Source organism: Symphalangus syndactylus, chromosome 12 (assembly GCF_028878055.3).
Source record: "Symphalangus syndactylus isolate Jambi chromosome 12, NHGRI_mSymSyn1-v2.1_pri, whole genome shotgun sequence".
NCBI classification, from domain to species: Eukaryota; Metazoa; Chordata; class Mammalia; order Primates; family Hylobatidae; genus Symphalangus; species Symphalangus syndactylus.
The window spans coordinates 63,807,559-63,827,478 of record NC_072441.2 but is presented as its reverse complement, the minus strand read 5'-3'; the positions used below and the strand labels follow the sequence as shown (position 1 = coordinate 63,827,478).

The 19,920-nt window shown below is 34.8% G+C and overlaps 1 protein-coding gene across 6 annotated transcripts in view; it reads right to left on the bottom strand.

Moving 5' to 3' along the window:
* The window catches only part of CEPT1 (choline/ethanolamine phosphotransferase 1), a 46,206-nt gene that overhangs the window by 6,460 nt on the left and 19,826 nt on the right, over positions 1-19,920 (bottom strand). For 3 of the 6 annotated variants that reach the window (XM_063624602.1, XM_063624601.1, XM_063624600.1), the window contains exons 3-5: positions 18,998-19,145; positions 17,242-17,383; positions 3,643-3,727 (exon numbers count right to left, since the gene is read on the bottom strand). In XM_063624602.1, coding sequence (XP_063480672.1) covers positions 3,643-3,727; positions 17,242-17,383; positions 18,998-19,145 — 375 coding nt within the window. Of the gene's footprint in view, positions 1-3,642; positions 3,728-11,377; positions 11,463-17,241; positions 17,384-18,997; positions 19,146-19,920 lie in introns of all 6 variants that reach the window. The other 3 variants (XM_063624605.1, XM_063624604.1, XM_063624603.1) reach the window with 1 other exon arrangement.

The following is a 19,920-nucleotide window of genomic DNA, read 5'->3' as shown; positions in this document are numbered from 1 at the left end:
AAGATAGTTCCAAGGCATTCTAAAAGGAATGTCTTTTGGGGAAGTAACAAACAAAAAATATGTTTTTTGTTTTTTGCAATGTATAAAACAAGCACTGACTTTTATGCATGAAGACAATTTCTTTCCTTTGGGAAAAAAAAAGGGAAACAACAACAACAACAACTATAACCTTTGGTAAAAATTCATCTCTTTGGGGAAAAAATCTGGCAAAGAATGGGTAATCCATACGTAATAGATGCAAATCACTTACCTTTACAAAACAGCTGATCTTCTGGAATCAGCCTTATGAAGACACCTGCACTGTTTTTATTTGTTCTGACCATAAACTTACTTTCTAAATGCCAATAAAAGCCTTCAAACTTAATGAGGATTTGGAAGGCAATTTCCATTTTATGGCCTCAATCTCAGAAGAGATGTAAATTTCATACCTGAACCCTAAGTAAATATCTTTTCTCCATTTGGCACACAAATAAGTGAGAGCTCAATATGTAGTACTTGTTCCTGTATTAACAGAATGCAATTCAAAACAGCACATTCAGTAATGAACCTTAATGCTAAGTAAAAAGAAAAAAATAATATAGTGATCTGGGGTCAATTATGGGAATCTGTATTGGGAGTTGTTAAAAAAGAAAAAACATAATATTTCACTAAGTCTCCAAATATATCACCAGAGAAGTCAGGTTGTTCCCTTTTAGTTTAATGATGCTAACAGTAGGACCAAAGTGCTAACAGTAGGATGAAGGGGCAGGGGGAGAATCTGTTTTCCTGTTGCCACCTCACCTCACGAATCCTGAAATTAGATTGCTAGTTTACTGGGTCTGGGAACTCCATTTCAGATGTGAATCTGAGAGTTCCTCAGATAAAATATATAATTTAAAAAGGATGGTTATATTAATTACAAGACAGGACAAAACATTTGATCTTTATAAAATAAAAAATTTTATCTACTATGTACATGTGTAGGTTATATGTATAAATCATAATAGAAAAAGGTAAAAAGTATACCTGAAGGAATTTACTACCAGGCATCACCTAAGAAATAAGGATATGTATATAACGTGCACAGACAACTTCATTTACAATGTTTTATGCATTTCCATATTTATAACAATAATTAGGCACACATGTTGAGCATCCCTAATCTGAAAATCCAAAATCTAAAATGCTACAAATCCCAAAACTTCTTGAGTGCCAATGTGATGCCACAAGTGGAAAATTCCACACTTGAGCTTATGTGACAGGTCGAGGTCAAAACGTAGGTGCACAAAAGTTTATTCAGCATCCCCAAGGGAAAAATGACCCTCCCAGCCCCCTTCATAGCTGCAATATATCTTTGTGCACAGACCCATATCCTGTCACGTAAGTACACCCACAAAGGGTAATAAAATGGCATTGTGCAGGCTGGACATTCCAACAACAGGTTCTCCCCAATGCCCGACATGGGGCCAAGAACTAAGTGCATTACTGCTTTTTAATTTTGTTTCTGTGTTTTGCTTATTCTTTGCTGTGTGGTATAAAGATATTGTTGAAAATGTCAAAAAGGCCTGCAGATACTTTTTTGGTTTACAGTGATAACATACAGGTATTCTGGTGATGCTATTGTGCTGCTTCACTACCCTGACCACATTATCTTTTCACTGTCTTATTTTTTGCTAAATATATCTATGTGTAAATAAGTGTTAGAAAATGACTGCTTAAGAGCAGTATGTAAATTCAGAGTCAGGAGTAACACTGATGCCAAACCATGGATTATCCACATGGGTGGCTAAGATAGTAACACTTTTGCTTTCTGATGGTTCAATACACATACTTTGTTTCATCCACAAAATTATTAAAAATATTGTATAAAATTACCTTCGGGCAATGTGTATAAAGTGTATATGAAAATAAATTTCATATTTGGACTTGGTATCTCAAGATACCAAGATATCTCATCATGTATATGCAAATATTGTAGAACTTGAAAACATTTGAAATCTGAAATACTGGTCCCAAGAATTACAGACAAGGGATACTTCCCCTGTATAAACCAAACACTGACTTGTTTTCCAATAATCAAGCCATAAATCCCACTTTTTGGATATTGGTATGCTGAAACTTTATGTACAAGATATTACAAATAATTTTGGGGGGAAAATTTTGGTATACGAGGGTTATAAAAATAATAATCAACATAGTCAAGGGATATAAAAACTTTAGGAGTGGGGGTAAGCTTTAGGCTTTATGATCTGCTTTCAGGAAAACAAAAACTATTATTTCCTTCCTATAAGGCAAAACTGTTATTAAAAAAAAGAACTAGTCTACTAAAGAGCAAAAGTAATAAAATTCGTATTTCCTACACATTAGTCTCAAAAGCCAATAGGGTCTCTATAGTGAAATCTAAGATACATAAATGAATGATATTATGTACATAACTGAATAGTTTCAGAATTTTCCCAGTTGACTGTGGATTATTTTTATTCCTTCATCTCCTCCCCCTTCACAGATTCATCTTCCCAACAAAAGATACTTAACAAATCATTTCTGGCAATAAATACTTTGGGTAGTGTATCAATTACACTTCCTCAAGTACCTAATTTTCCATCGTAAAGTGAGGTAGGTAAGGGAAAAATGTTGCTCAGTAAATTTCCCTTATACTTTAAAATTAATCTGATTTTTAAGAATTACATTAATTTAGGTCTAGTAAATCTTTTCTTTGTTAAGATTTCACCAAATGAATGATAAATACTGTATTCTGAAGGGGTGATGGTAGAAATCGGCAATTAACTGATGACCAGGGGAGTACCAACTATGACGACCCCAATCTGAAAGAATACATTAAAACTGTAAGAGCAGCAACAACTTTTGAGTGCTTATTATTTGATGAGCACTATTCTAAGTGCTTTACACAATATATTAACTCCTTTAATGCATAAAATAACTTTATGAGATAGGTAATACTAATGACCTCATTTTACAGAGGAGGAAACTAAGCTAGAGAGAGTTACACAACAGATTTAAGTTCACACAGTAGGCCATGGAGCCTGGGTCAAACGCACACGGTCTGCTTCCACAGCTCGTGTTCTTGGCCCCCATATTTTACTCCCTACCTCAGAGGTTTTTGGAAAAGAATCTGTGTTTGTAGGAGTGACTATATTTCAGGTAGACCTGGAAATCAAGGTCCAAGCTCGTTCAAACAATTCCATGGCACTGATTTCATTCAACAGGTATTTATCCTGTTTTGGAACCAGAGTTAACTTACAATCTCAAATTTGTTATTCAGCTTTAAGTATATGACAGAAAAACTAGTAGACTCATGTAGTTAAGAAAGAGAATAAAAGGTCTAATTTAATCTTGTCACTGGTTAACTTGTTATACTGTCTGCTGTTTCCTCATCTGTAAAATGAGATGACAATACTAATTCAGATTCTCAATGGCCTTCAAAAATAATAGCCCTGGAATAGTCCTAACGTTCTACGTAACTCCAAGTAGTAAAATTCACCATCCTCTAAAGAGAAGTTGTGTTCTACTGTTTGCTATGACTTTTCATTTTCAGAAAAAAATAATTTCACACATTACCCTTTAACTGGATTATTCCATATTAGAGAACACAAGCAAAAGACAACATGCATTACATGGGATACACAATGCGAACAAAGTTACCATAGATTGCCAAAAAGGTGGTCCTCCAATCACTGCCAGCAAATGCATGATTATTATGAAGATTTGCACTTCAGTCACATCAATTCTGATTAGGTACAAAAAGCCAAAAGAGCAGAATTAGTCACAACAATTTCAAGTTAATTACTTGCAAGCTTAGCAGCATTCCTCTATCATGCACAATAGAAAAAAAAATCTCAAATATTGAGGAAAGGGGAAAAGGAGGCATCAAAAATTTGTTAAGAGCAAAATCATATAAAATCCATAGCCTTTTAATTTAATTTGATGAATTTCAAAGAGCAATAAAAACCCCTCCTTTCCAAAGGAAATTTCTGACTCATTGAAGTTGGGCTGAAACCATAGGTTAACCTTTCCCACCAAAAAAAAAAAAAAATTGAGGAGGTATTAAATTTTGAGTATCAAGCAGAGGATTACATTGCACTGCTATAAAATATGAAATCTTGAAATAAGTGCTTTGTAGTATCAGATGAAATAAACGGTGTGTTTTAATTAAAGTAACATAAATCACTGAGACTTTGTAAAACTTACTGTTCTTTAGATATATTCATTTAATGTCTGCCATTTATAGGTGTGAAAAAAAAATCTCCTCCAGTTCTCAAATTCCTATTCTTACTAGGTTAACTACTCTAAGACTTCTGCAAAGAAGATACTGAAAGCAGCCAAGAATTAGCTTTGGGGTTGCTGAAAATAATTTTACAGTCAAGAAGAGACAAACCTCATGCACAACACAGGGCAGCAGAAATTAGAAGCCTGAAAGTGTGAAAAAAAGAACATGGGCAAAAAGATTGAGAAGCAAAACATATGCTGTTTTTCCTTTCCTCCTATAAACTAGCACTTTCTACAATTCTGAGATTATCATTCTTAGATTACTGGATTCAAATGCCTTCTATTTAGAGAACTTATGCTACAGATATGCTTGCACAAAATGATGTTTGTACAAGGTTATTCACTATGGAATTATAAATTTATAATAGCATAATTTTAAAAAATTCCCTCAGAGGGAATAGTTACATAAATTATGGTACTTCCATAAAATAGAATATTTTGCAGCTTTTAAAAAGAGTAGGGCAGCTCTCTATATACTGATATAAAAAGTAGCAAAGATATAGTAAGTGAAAATAAGTTGCAGAATGTGTACAGGCTATGTTTTGTGTAAAAAAAGAGACAAATAATATTCTACTTTTATTTTTGCCAGTAATTGCATAACAAATTTCTGGAAAGATACATTACAAACTAAGAGTAGTGGCTACCTATTGGGAGTACAGTATAGAAACTGGGGAGCTGGGAGATAAGAATGAGGAGACTTCTCACTGTATACCTTTTTATAATGCTAGTTTTTCAACAAAGTGAATAATTTACCTATTAAAAGTAATTAGTCTAAAAGTAGATAACAGCAAAGGGATTCAATTCCCAGAACAGAACAGAGCCTCCATTTCTAAAAATATGTAAAGCAGATAATCTGTAATGTGAGTTTAAGATACATAAGCTGTCACGCTGTGATAAATAACTGGGTTGAAACTAATGTCTTGCAACTAAAAAAAATGGGTCTTTGTTTGCCCAAGAATGTTTTTTTAAACAGAAGCTTATTTAGCTGCAAACATACAGTGATGTAGTTATCTTGATATACACACTGAAAAAAAAAAATGGACTGAATTAGGCTAAAAAGAATCTGTAGAGCTGACCTGGTGAGTGGTGTTGCCAATAAGGGGAATTACACTCAGTAGCAGATTCAGGAGACTAAGCAGGTAGGTGTCAAAGATGATCGATTCTGTCTTGGGTGGAGGAGGGTAGACATCTTAGAACATTTTGCTGGATATATGAAGTAGCCTTTTGGAAGGGGAAGGGCCAGAAGTATAGAATTACAAAATAAAAATGGAGGGAACCTCATGCAATTAATCTTTGTACCATGGATGAATATAAAAGAGAATAGGAAACATAAAAGATCTTTACAAAGTCTCAAATTGGGATTCTTAGGGCAAGTTTTATAGAATAGTCATTTGAAACTTTTGACAGAATTTTCTTAACCATTCTAATACTGACATTGTATTTAGATGAATAATGTCTTACTGTTACGGAGAGAGGGCCAGGAAACTTACTTACCAGTTGGTAGTTAGTTAAGAGTATTTTTTATTTGCTTATCTGATTTAGAAGAATATTCTGAACTCCAGGATGAGAATCTTCTGCTCTGAATCATGAGAACTGCCTATCATCACTCCTGGAAGTGTGGTTCTAATCTTGACTGTCAATGAAAAAGGATGCATGCAGTGCAAAGTCATTCCCAGGAATGGGAACTAAAGCAAGCTAAGAGGGACAGGTGGTAGAAATGATAAACAAGAGTTTATGATTTTGTTTAGAAGACAGCTAGTTATGTGACAATCCATTCTTCCACCTTTCCACTAAGAAGTCTCAGTATTGGCTCAATTTACTGTAACACATACTAGAAAGAGGCTCATTTTAATCTTTTTGACCATACAGGAAATACACAGTTTAAATTAGAGGACAGAATATCATATAAGGTCAGGGATTTGGCATGTCTGTAATCACTTCCTTTTTATTGTTATTATTATTTAAAAAATGGAGAATCATCAGTGGTAATATTCCCAAGTGTTGGGACTATTCCTTAAAACCAAAACAAAGAAACTGACCACTACTACCACACCAAGAAAAAAACAACAAAAAACCCTTCAAGACACATGGGTTATGTGGTCAAAGAGGACCCAAACACGAGTGATTTTTTAACAAAACATATGGGAAAACAAATTTCTTATGTGTCGCATTAGATTTCTACAGCCTAAAGTTGTAGAGGGAGAAAATTAAATGATACTAACCACAATTTTCTATATCTATGAAGGTACATGAACATCTTGACTGGTGCTGCTTTAAAATAATTTCTTGGCTGGGCGTGGTGGCTCACGCCTGTAATTCCAGCACTTTGGGGAGGCCGAGGCAGGCGGATCACCTGAGGAAGGGAGTTTGAGACCAGCCTGACCAACATGGAGAAACCCCGTCTCTACTAAAAATACAAAATTAGCCAGGTGTGGTGGCACATGCCTGTAATTCCAACTACTCAGGAGGCTGAGGCAGGAGAATCGCTTGAACCAGGTAGGCGGAGGTTGTGGTGAGCTGAGACTGCGCCATTGCACTCCAGCCTGGGCAACAAGAGCAAAACTCCGTCTAAAAAATAAATAAATAAATAATAATTTCCTATTTCTACTTCATTTTAATATAGGTCGTCAAAAGACAAAAAAGAATTCTCCCAATTACTGGGGATAACCCATAATGAATATTCTCATCAGGATACACTTAAATTACTATGACAAGCCAGAAACAAACACTGTTTTGATGGCTGTCACAAAAAATAAAAAGAAGCAAACCATTCATCTGATGGGGAAGCTATAAATTTGACAGTCTGAGGTCAAAATAACCTTCAACGCCTGTAATAAACTTTACGCCAATCATTCCTTACAACACCCTAATGGTCTACTGATTAAGACAGAATAAAGTGTACTAAATGAATATTAATAATTTAAACTTTTAAACAAGGGAACAGAGCATCTCTTTAGTTGGAGTGACTATCTCAGGAGGTCTTCATCACTAAAAAAAGCTTAGAAAACTCCCTGATCAAGGCAGTTATTACATCAGAAGTGCAAAATAGCTTTTAAAAGGGGGTAGAACAACTCCAAAGTAAGTTAGCTAACTATGAGAAAAATTTCTATTTTGAAAGTTTCCATTTTTGTTTATCAGTGTTCAGAGAGATGCCTGACAAATGCATTTGGTTTGAATTCCAGAACTCAGTTTTAATTGAGGGATGTGAAGGGATTTAAATGGCATTCTATGAAAGCTAAGCACATTAATCATCTTTCCCACAAATTTTTAATGTCTTTCCCCTCTAAAAGCAGAAACAGACAATCTATTGTTCTTCTACATGTGACATATGCATGTCAAAGATACACTTGCAGTTATTTTGTAAGTATTTTTGTTAAACTATAAATAGTAAATATAATTGTGTTGTAGTTTGGCAACACAATTGTTTATATTAGTTTGGTTAACATAGGATATGCACTAGGGATAAATTCACAATGTCAAAGAATCCCCGATTTGTACAATTTGACCTGTGAGCTATTGTTAAAGAGAAGCACTTTGTTTAAAAAAATCATCTATTTGAAGACATCTAGATTCTTACTCAAGGATTAGATAGCTATTAACTCCAGGTTTATAATTATCTGTAAATGGATCTGAAGCTCTAGGTAACTTAAGGATAACCAGAGCATGACATTTATTATAGATTCTACCAGAAATACCATGGGTGGGGTGAACTGTTGGTGGACTGAAATAAAGATTAGCCTAAAAATTCAATATACTGACTTTGAATATTTTACTTTCTACCCTTGATAAGGGACAAACTGGACATGGTAATCTTAGTATTAATAACATTAACCATACAACTTGGAGTATTTTTAATTCAAGTGTTATAAATTGGGAAAACAGACAGCAAGACAAGTCTATTTTTGAAATAAGCTTAATTATTAAAAACACATTACCTACCACATGAATGACTATATGGATCTTCAGACTTTCTGAGAAGACTAAAAAGAAAAAGCCCATTGAATAACTCTGAGTAAGAAGAGAAAAATATAGCCAAAGGCTAGAATAGAACAAGTCCTCTAATATAAAAAGAAATAGAGTATAGGTCTCAAATTTAAGGGGCAGTCTATCTTTATCACCTTTGAAAACAATAAGACCCGAAAGGAGAATCCTCTCACAATCTCTGAGTTAAATAAAGGGATCATGAACTTATTCTTCCTCTCTAACTGGCACAATACAAAATTTGCCAACCATTGGGAGTCAGCTAAAACAGGTCTTAATATAGCAATAATGAAGACTTATTATATCCTTAGCACTACAGTAAGCACATTACATTCTTCACCCTTTTAATCGCGACAACCACCCTAGGAGGTAGGAAATATCACCATTTTGTAGATGAGAACACTTAGAAAGGTCAAGTGACTTTTCCAAGGTTATAAAGAAAATAACCTTGAAGAGAAACCGGAGTATTGTTCCTATGTAGTGCTAAAACTCTTTGTATTCTAATACAATTTCACCAAAAATGCTGGAATATAACAGGAAATAGCTTATAGTTTACATGCTAATAAATCAAATTTACTTAGAAACAAATTATTAAGGACAATTCTTTCTGAAGGTTTTTTCCAAACTTCATTAAAAAAGAGAGTATATTTGACAATCTCATTTTAATTATCAAATCAGTTTAAGCAATAAGTATTAAAAGCAGAAGAAAATCTCCGCAAGTTAGCAATTGGTAAAAGAAAAGACAGTATATACAGAGAAAACAAAGTATTTTTAAAACTTTTTTATGATGTTAAAATGCATTAGTTTTTAGAAAAATTTTAATAGAAAGGGCTCTATAAATATAGGGTACTTTGTTATCATAGACAAACAAGGTGAAAGTAGATACAGTCAATATTCTGACTGTTAATTTCATTAAGAACATTGGTGGAAAAGACCTTTGCTAAGTATAATCAACAATAATAAAAAAGGGGCTATCAAAAATTATAAATCTACAAATCTAGGCAACTGCAATGAGCATAAAGCTACAAGTCTTTGGAGAAAGTACCAGAAGACAGTGTAAGGGTAAAGGGAGGCTAACGATATACTTCTTAGTACAGTCGGCCCTCTCTATCTGTGGGTTCTGCATCCAGGAATTACACCAACCACAGATCAAAAATATTAAAAGTTGTGTCTGTACTGAACACATACAGACCTTTTTCCTTGTCATTATTCCCTAAACATTATAGTATAACAACTATTTACTTGGCATTTACACTGTGTAAGGTATAAGTAACGTAGAATGACTTAAATTATACAGGAGGATGTGTATAGGTTCTATGCAAGTACTACACCACCTTATATCAGGAACCTGAGTATCCCTGGATTCTGGTATTTGCAGATCTTGGAACCAATTCCCCACAGATACGGAGGGACAACTGTATTTTCCACATTCCAAGGTTATTTTGAAAAAAGATGCAGAATATCCCTCCATATGAATTTGTCCTCAAAGCCATCATTACTGCCACTGAATAACTGGATTTACAACACTGAAATATACCTTTCAGACAGAACTCAGCCAGGTGGGTGGATCACGAGGTCAGGAGATCGAGACCACCCTGGCTAACATGGTGAAACCCCATCTCTACTAAAAATACAAAAAATTAGCCGGGCATGGTGGTGGGTGCCTGTAGTCACAGCTACTCGGGAGGCTGAGGCAGGAGAATGGCCTGAACCTGGGAAGCGGAGCTTGCAGTGAGCTGAGATAGCTCCACTGCACTCCAGCCTGGGTGACAGAGTGAGACTCTGCCTCAAAAAAAAAAAAAAAAAAAAAAAAAAAAAAAAAAAAAAAGAACTTGGCCAACAAGGAATTCACTATTTCTGTATTATTGAAGCAATATTAAAATGCTTACAATTCTTTTTCTTTCAGGGCAGGAGACCTAATGTAGGAAACTTAATAAACCCTTGCATTGATATAATGATCTGTCAGGTTTTCATTTGAACAGTTCTCCAACATTCTCTGAACTGCCAAATAAACTGAATCTAAGCCCTATTTTTTCTTATGCTAAAGTGTGAATGATTCTGGACTATCTTACTGGGAAAACATTTCCTAACAATGTTTTTAAAAGTCATAAGGTCAAAACTGCAGTTATAAGAAAAGAAGGGTGAATGCAGTGGCTCATGCCTGTAGTTCCAGTGCTTTGGAAGGCTGAGGCAGGAGGATGACTTGAGGCCAGAAGTTCAAGACCATCCTAGGCAACACAGCAAGACCTGTCTCTACAAAAAAAAATTTAAAAATTAGCCAGGTGTGATGGTGCAGAAAGGTGAGGTGAGAGGAGCACTTCAGCCCAAGAGTTTCAAGGCTGTGGGGAGCTATGACTGTGCCACTGCACTCCTGCCTGGGTGACAAAATGAGACTCTATCTCAATTAAAAAAGAAAAAAAAGAGAGGAAAAAGATACATTACTTTTAGCAGTACATTAGAGAAATACGTATTTACTGAAAAGAAAAACAACAAAAAAGGAAAGTATTCAAGGAATGACTATAGTAACATGAAAAGCTACGGATATTTAGTTTCAAAAGCACAACTAAGAGTGAAAAACATTAAGCAAAACAAACAGAAATAAAAATAGCTTCCAGCATAAATATTATACAACACAAAGACTGCTGTAAACTCAAGCAGAACTAGTACTAGACTGCTTAAAGTATATGCTAAAGAAGTTAACAGAATAAGCAGAATCTTTCCTACATTAATATAGAATCATCTCAACTTCCTTACCTAAGAAAAACTCTGCTTGCTTTATTCTGTTTTCAAAATAGAAATATAAAAAAATTCTATTTACTGGTGGAAAGGTACTTGTTTTAAAAAATAGTACGTAGAATAAAAATAACAGGCACAATAGGCAAACAGGGGAATTGACTTTAGCATCAAATCACCAGAAATACCACTTTTTAAAAATTTTATTTAATAGGGTGGATTTTTATTGCCCTAATATTATACATTAAAATTATGTTTTCTAATAACCTGTTTGTGACATACCAACAGGTAGACTTTTGATTTTTCATGTTTTAATTATTCTGTGCATGACAAAGGTGCTGTCTTTACTGAGTTCACACCATTGTACATCAGATAGCATGAATATTCTAGCAGTTACCGTGAAGTTCCAGAACCAAGGCCCCAGGGTTCCTGTGAGAAGCTGGCATATTATAATTATGATCTGGGACTCTGTAACATCGAATCTATGCATAAGGAAACAAACATTTCAAAATAACTTTACTCAGAACTTTTGCTAAAGAGCCCTACTAACACAGGTAACAAAAAATAGATTTAAAAAGTAGCATTCTTCTTACAAAGACACCTAAAGATGGAATGATACAATTTATACAGTACTATACTATCCTTATACATACATACATAGTTCTTACGAAGATAGAAGTTAAAAAAATTAAAACTGTAATATACTGAAAAAATGACTTTTAAGTAGGCAGCTGGAGACACTAATACTAAAAACACAGAATCAACTCTAATTACCTAGTAGTGATGAATATTACTTGCCAAATAATTACACTATGACATAAATCCCTTTAGCACCAGAACTGATCTAGACTTCCCTGTAGATAGGAATTCTTCTTAGAAGTCCCAATGTACATTTTGAAAAACCACTAATCCATCTTATGCTTCTTCCCTGTCCCAAGCCTCACCACACTCCTACCTCTGCTATCTCAAAAAAACTAGCATATATGTGGAAAGGGTAAGTGGGAAAGAATCTAATCAAGAGTAACTTCTATTTGGATATGGTTAGAGCAAAAATCAAATTGGCCATCTCCTTATCCTATTTCCTGATAATCTCTAGTCCAGAAGTTTTCTTTTTTCCTCTTTCTCTTCCCTAATTCCACACCAGCATTATAATACTCCACTACATTGGATTAGTTTACTAGTGATAAAAATAAGTAAAACATCCAGTTCAATAACTTAAAAAGTTTGGAAACACAGATAATAACACACAAAAAAGTAGCAGTATAGACTAGGCTTCAAATAAAAACTACTTAAATAAAAATTAAGAACTGAGGAATGCTAATGAGATAGATAAATGTCCATGATTTTACCTGGTGATCTGAGAGGCCAAACTGCAATCTAGGTTTTACATTAATATAAATGGTTGTTTTAGGACATCATCTATGGCAACTGCTAAAATTAAACGAACGGAGCTGAGGCCCAAATGAACAAATCATTGCTGAAAAAAAGCTACACAGGGAAATTGGAAACTGGAAGGAAAACCTCTGGTATTTAATAATTCATGTGATAAGTATTAGACATTTAAAGATAAATAGATTCTATGCAGGGATTAGAAAGTTTCCCAATTCTGAATCCATAGAAAGTGGATTATACATTAACAAACAACAGTTTTTTATTATCAAGAGGTCTTCAAATAATTATTCTTTAAAAATTACCTGGACAAAAAGATGAACTAAATTTGTCAGACTACCTAGTGGAATACATAGCCTATTAACTTTTTTCATTTAACTATAGAAAAGAAAGAGTGGGAAGCTACTTACTTACATAGAAATAAACATTTGGTGACAGGGTTTTTAGCTAATGTAAATGTGAAACTTTAGAAGCATGAGTTGAAAAATGTAATAAAAGCGAAAATCAATACTCTGCCTACTGTAATTATAAATAAGTACATTTGTAATAATATCTGTGTAGAATTAGTAGACTCACAGACTTTATAAACAGAAAGAATCTTATAGATCATCTAATCTAAAGCTTATTTTACAAATTAGGAAATGAGGCCCATGAAAGTTACGAGCCTTGCCCAAGCTGATATATAAAAAAGATAACTTAGAGATTAACATTTGAGCCAACATATATTGGCCCAAGTTCAATTTATTATTTTTTTGTCTTGGACAAAATAATTGAAGAGTATTTTGCTCCTGAAATAATTTAAATGAGTTCTGCCTTTACAGCATAGATTTTTTTTTTTTTTAAGACCGATGTTTTAGGCTGGGCGCAGTGGCTCACGCCTGTAATCCCAGCACTTTGGGAGGCCAAGGCGGGCGGATCACGAGGTCAGGAGATCGAGACCATCCTGGCTAACACGGTGAAACCCCGTCTCTACTAAAAATACAAAAAATTAGCCGGGCGTGGTGGCGGGCACCTGTAGTCCCAGCTACTCGGAGGCTGAGGCAGGAGAATGGTGTGAACCCAAGAGGCGGAGGTTGCAGTGAGCCGAGATCGCACCACTGCACTCCAGCCTGGGTGACACAGTGAGACTCCGTCTCAAAAAAAAAAAAAAAAAAAAAAAAGACCGATGTTTTATGTAAGTATAGTTTTATTAAAGATTGATTAGGATTTCTAAGCATTTAACTTATAGAAATGATTCTATATGTATGTCTGCAAGTTATATAATTAAAAATACCTAATATAGGCCGGGTGCGGTGGCTCACACCTAATCGCAGCACTTTGGGAGGCCAAGGTGGGCGGATCACGAGGTCAGGAGATCGAGACCATCCCGGCTAACATGGTGAAACCCCGTCTCCACTAAAAATGCAAAAAACTAGCTGGGCGTGGTGGCAGCACGCACCTATAGTCCCAGCTACTCAGGAGGCTGAGGCAGGAGAATTGCTTGAACCCCGAGAGGCGGAGGTTGCAGTGAGCCGAGGTTGTGCCACTACACTCCAGCCTGGGCAACAGAGCAAGAGTCCGTCTCAAAAACAAAACAAAACAAAACAATCCAAAAAAATCCTAATATAGATAGTTTAGGCCTTAAGGGAGAAAATGTGAACTCTCCCATTCAGTATAATCCATAAATATCTTAAAGAGTATTTTGCAAAAATGAGCTTCAATTCATATTTATCTTCTACAATCCAATCCTCCCATGAAATTCTAGCCTCTAACCCCATTTTCCTCCCCAGTCTTTCATATCCAGGCTAGTCATCTCTATCAGATCTCTACTTGCTCAATCCAGGGGCATTGTGAGAACAGGAGTCTGTCTAGACATGACAGGCATTAATATTCTCTGTGCAAGGTAGCTTTTAGCTGTGATCAGAGCAAACTGCTGGAAGACGTAGCTCATAATTTCAGAGAAGATGTATCCAAAGCATATCTGCTTTCTCAAAATGCTAGACTTTAATGACAATTATTTAGTTATAGATGAATTAAAATCCTGTGACTATTTTTGTTCAAGATACTATAAGCAAACTTAATAGCAATTAAAAACAGTAATATTAAAGAGGCTAAGGAACAAAAAATTCTTATCTGGCAAACATTCTATTTTATGAAGTTATTAAAAGTATAACAACCTAAATTATAAATAAAGAAATTCTCATTATTTTCACTTATGTATGTAAACATCAAAATAGAACAATTCAAATAAATAAGCATGTTTAAAAATAACATTCCTAAGGTACTTAAAGCTGCTTTCACTTTTTTCTAGAAAAGAGTAAGAAAATGCAAGTGATTTTAAAAACTTTCTTTACTCAAACTACATTTCGGAGCTGACCTTGTTCCCTCCTTATTAAGCAAAATAAATTTTGACTTTCTCCTCCATGCATACAAACTTCAATAAGTCTTTAGGGATATCTATATGTATTCTATAGATTCTATGTATCTATATGTATATCTCTATTTATTCTATATGCCTCCATTACATTGTTATTTTGATAAATGGCTCCCTAGCGTAGAGCACTTAGCCTACATTTCTTTTTTTTTTTTTTTTTGAGACAGGTTCTTGCTCTGTTGCCAGGCTGGATGGAGTGCAGTGGTGCGATCTCAGCTCACTGCAACCTCTGCTTCCACGGCGCAAGTGATCCTCCTACAGGCATGCGCCACTGTGCTTGGCTAATTTTTGCAAAAATTTTTTGTAGAGACCAGGTCTATATTGCTCAGGCTGGTCTTGAAATCCTGGGCTCAAGTGATCCTCTTTCCTCGGGCTCCTAGAATGCTGGAATTAAAGGCATAAGCCACTGTGCCTGGCCATAGCACATTTCTATGAACATTATAGCCTGCTTTTAATTTAAAAAACAAATTTGGTGCTGCTTTAATGCAAATGTAGAATTTCTGAAAATTGGATACAATTTCCCAAATTAAAACCAGTCCCTTGTAATACTAAAATTTAAGTTCATATATTAAATTCAAACTAATCTTAATATATCTAGTGTTTCCCCCACCCCCCACCCCAAGCCTTGCAAGCACTCTAGTGTCAGTGGCAGAGTTTCCTCCTATTTAATGCCTCTGCCTTTTACCCTAGAACTCCTTTGTTCCTGTATCTTTAGCTATTGTTCTATAAATCATTCCTTTTATTCAGTATCTTCAATCTCTTCTCTAGCAGATTTCTTCTGAATGCTCAAGATTTTCTCATAAAAATACAGACCCTCCTTCCTTTGAGCCCATATTCTCTCCTCTAACCAATGCTTCTCTCCTTCACATCACAGTCACATATTTTATAAGTAACCATATATAATGTGAAATAAATAGTAGTCTACTTATTTGTTCCATTCACTTCTTATCCCCTACAGTCTGGCTTCTATCCCACCATTACACAGAAATTACTATGAATAGTTCACACTGCCAAATTCAATGTACACTTTTCTGTCCTCATTTTGAGTCTTGGCAGGATTTAGCAATGTTCTTTTGTGAAATGCATCCTTCTGGCTTTATATTCCAGTATGCCTCCTACTACTCTGGCTGTTCAATAAATTTCATGGGCTTCTTTCTAAGCTTGCTCTCTAAGTTTTCTCCTGTTCTCATTTTATTTGGATGTCTAAAATCCCTCACATATATTTCTGGGTAGACTGCTCTCTTTAAATAGGTTCCTTTTCCTGTAGTGCCTTTCTCTACCTTCATCCAGCCACCCAAGGAAGGGAACTAGGAGTCATTTCAGTCTCTGCCCTCTCGTTCATTCCCCACATCCAAATATACACTGTGTCCTATAGTTTCTACCTCTAAAGTCTCTCTCCAATTTATTCCTTGCTCTGCAGTAGCACTGCTGTTGTGTTAGTGCATGCTTCATCATTCACATTAATTATGCTGATGCTTCCTATAGCGGGTCTCCTTGCTTCTGCCACAGCCTACTACAATTTACCCTCTGCCTTACCACCAGACTGATCTTTCTAAAAGGCACTTTTGTCATTTCCCCACTTTAGGTCCTGCAAAAGTTCCATGCAGATTCAGGATAAAAGCTCATATTTCTTGGCAGAGCACAGGACCTTGATTTTCTGGATCTTCTCCAGCCTTATCTCCTGCCACTCCCTACAGGCAGGCATCTTATCATCCAACCATATGGAGTTGTTTACAGTTCTCTATATACATACTTCATCACAGGATAACATCATGAGGGAAATTCAAAGACTGGAAGACAGAAAGCCGTGATATCAAATCACTTCTAAAAACACTATTTACTTTTCTCCTACATCCATGGTTAATTTTCTTTCCTTCCTTCAGTTCCCACACCATATGGTTGGTGCTGTATTATTTGAAAGGGAAAGAGAATACATTAGGGCTGACAGATAAATAAGCTTTCAAAATAGGTATTGAAAGTGAACTGTGAGATAATAACCAACGAAACATAAACTATGTGAAATCCAGATATTATAAATTCTGCCATTTTTGAAAATAGTAGAAACACTAAAAATTAAGATTGGATTAAGGTGCTGCTCTCAGAAACCATCTTCTTTTTCCTGGAAATGCATTTTTATATGTCAAAATAAAAATGGAATTAGGGTAAATAATGGTGGGGAAAAAAAGTGAATTTTTCTGTGGGAAAGACAAAGATGAGGGGCCACTGCTTTTTGTATTGCTTTCAAAATACTGGCTGGGAGGTTCTGATATCTCCTTTTAAAAAAGTATAATAGAGGGACATATGCAGAGACTATTAGGAAATAGCTATAATAATGAAGCTTAAATTTTTAAATTTATTTAACTTAGTGATTTGATCAATTTCTAATACTCAAATACTTATAAGGCAACATTCTCCATATGTGAAAGAGAAAACAAAAATTACCATTAAGTATTACTTACATTCCAAATCGCAATGTTCCAGAAACATACGTTTGCCAGTGTGCACAATAGAACATAAATGTCCCAGCAAAACAACAAAAAAACATCCAATCAGGGTTTGTCCCCAGCTGCACTGCAATACAAGTTCCAAGAACCACAAAAACTGCAGAAGAAAGATCACAATGAAAACCAAATAATATGAATAGCAAACAACTGAGCTGGAAATGATTTTAGATGAGACAAAAAGATATGCTGTAAATGCACAATGTTCTCTCAGTTATCCATTGTAACAGAAAAGTAGGATATAATCTTTTACATAATCTCTTACCCCATAATTTCAATCTCTTTTTTTTTTTTTTTTTACCAAATCACTTAGTGGAAGCAAAGTTCTCGAAGGCAACTAAAATACTTCAACATTTCTTCGAGTATTTTCCTGACTTAGAGACACTAGTACTAATGATGAGCAAATCATTACAAGGCAGACAGCCAAAAAAGAAAAACAAAGAGGCTATATAATCCCCAGACGGACCGACTTATTTGCTTCAGATTGATAACTGTCTTTTTTTTTTAAACAGACATTGCTATGGGTGACATACATAGAAAAAGACTTTCTATAAAAGTCTAGACCTCAAACTACAATGCAAAAATGACTGCAATTTAAAATAAATAATAGGGAGCCTGCCATCCTGCAGTCAGCTGGTTGTTGCCTTTCAAGACAGCCAACTACCACTTATTCAACAGAAGTTTTGAGTATTTCTTGATTTGACTCTTAAAAAATTATATGAGCTTAGTTGCTTCTCCTCCTCTACTAAATAAGCTGCTGTTGGGATACAATAAAGCAATGATTTTGATATGCACCTATACCTGTAAATCTGGATTCAGGAAGTAAAACTATAAGGGGTTTTTGTTTGTTTCTTTTTAAATATTTTAAGTGCCATGCCAAACAAGAAAATAATTGAGAAACTAAATAAAACAAAAATAAAAGAGGGGAGGGATGAGTTCCTGTCAGAAACACTAGTCGAAAAACTGTCATTTAGATTTTAAGTATCTTTTTCCCCTCTAAAAACATAAGAAACTACTATTTTAAAAACTTGCAAAACAGTGCAAATAAAGAGATATCACTTATAATCGAAACAGAGTAACTCAGTTATTGCTAGCACTTTAGTTTCTTTTAAAAATTGTATATGAGGTGTAAAACATGCCATATATATAAATGATTACTATAGTTAAGCAAATTAACCTATCCATCATGTCCCATAGTTACCTTTTTTCTCCTGTGGTAAAAGCACCTAAAATGTACTCTCTTAGCAAATTTCCAGTACACAATGCAATATTAACGATACTCCTAATTTGTCATAGTCTTTCTCTGAGCTTCTTATGACGTAGTTATAATCCAAGTCCATTAACATAATTCTGAATGTCTACATAACATTCATTTAAATATATGAAGACCACAAATTACCTAACTAGTCTCCCACCACTGTACTCTCATTTAGTTCATAAGAGTTTTGATGATGACAATTATGCCCCAAGCTTTTAAAAACAAAAGATGCCAAAACAATATTTGGGGCTAAAAATAACAAGCAGAAAGTAATTTCTAAATTTCCTAACACTACCAATAATGAACAAATATTAACTAGGTTCATAGTCTTTTGAGAAATACTAAAACTTAATACAAAATTACTTATTCTCATGACTAAACATGTATTCTAACACCACTTAGAACATTGGTTTAATCATTGTTAATAATCAATAACATTAAAAAAATCAACAATACCTGTTGATAGTGAATCACAACCATGATCAAAAAGTTCTCCCAGAGGAGAACTACTATTGGTTCTTCTTGCCTGTTTCCCATCAATAGCATCCAAAGACTGATAAATGAAAAGGCCACAGGCACAAGCAATATATGCCCACAGAGGTGCCTGTGAAATAAAGTAAGAAAGGCAAGAGTATTCAGAAACACAGTTACCATGTTTGACTAACATACTTTTACCCGCAGGTTGGAAAGCTAGTTGGAAGCTATGGGAGAGAAGATCCAAGTGCTACATGATGAAGAACTCACTGAAACAATTAGAATTGTAAAAGAATTAAATTTCCTGTGCTTTTAGAGGTGTTCAAGCAGATGCTAGGTAACAACTTACGAAGGAAATTACAAAAATCCCAAGAGATTGGACTAGGTGTCTTCCATAAGATTCTTCTCAATGTTTAGATTAGAAGGGTCAATTATTGAATTTTTTCCAAAATCGTATCCTTCAAAATGTTTGCAGGTATCACATGAAAAATTCCATGCTAACCTCATATGGGAAACACTGGGTTAAACACTAAACAATGTTAAACGGATTTCTTTACTACAGGACTTCTTCTAGTCCTTAATATTGCTAATACATCCTGTGAATATTCAAGAGGGGGGCATAATGTGCTGCCATTTTCCAAATTTATTTGAGTTTGTAACATTTTTAAACATCTCTTCAATGGGCCATAAAATAACACTAGGAAATGATATCCAGTGCATAGAGCGTTCAGAATACTATTTTTTCAAATCCACAGTCACATTTTCAAGGAATAGCTTCTCTTTTCCCAAACAGAAATTGAACTGCTGGTATTGAATTTATTTATTTATTTATTTATTTATTTATTTGAGATGGAGTCTTGCTCTGTCACCCAGGCTGGGAGTGCAGTGGTGCAGTCTTGGCTTAC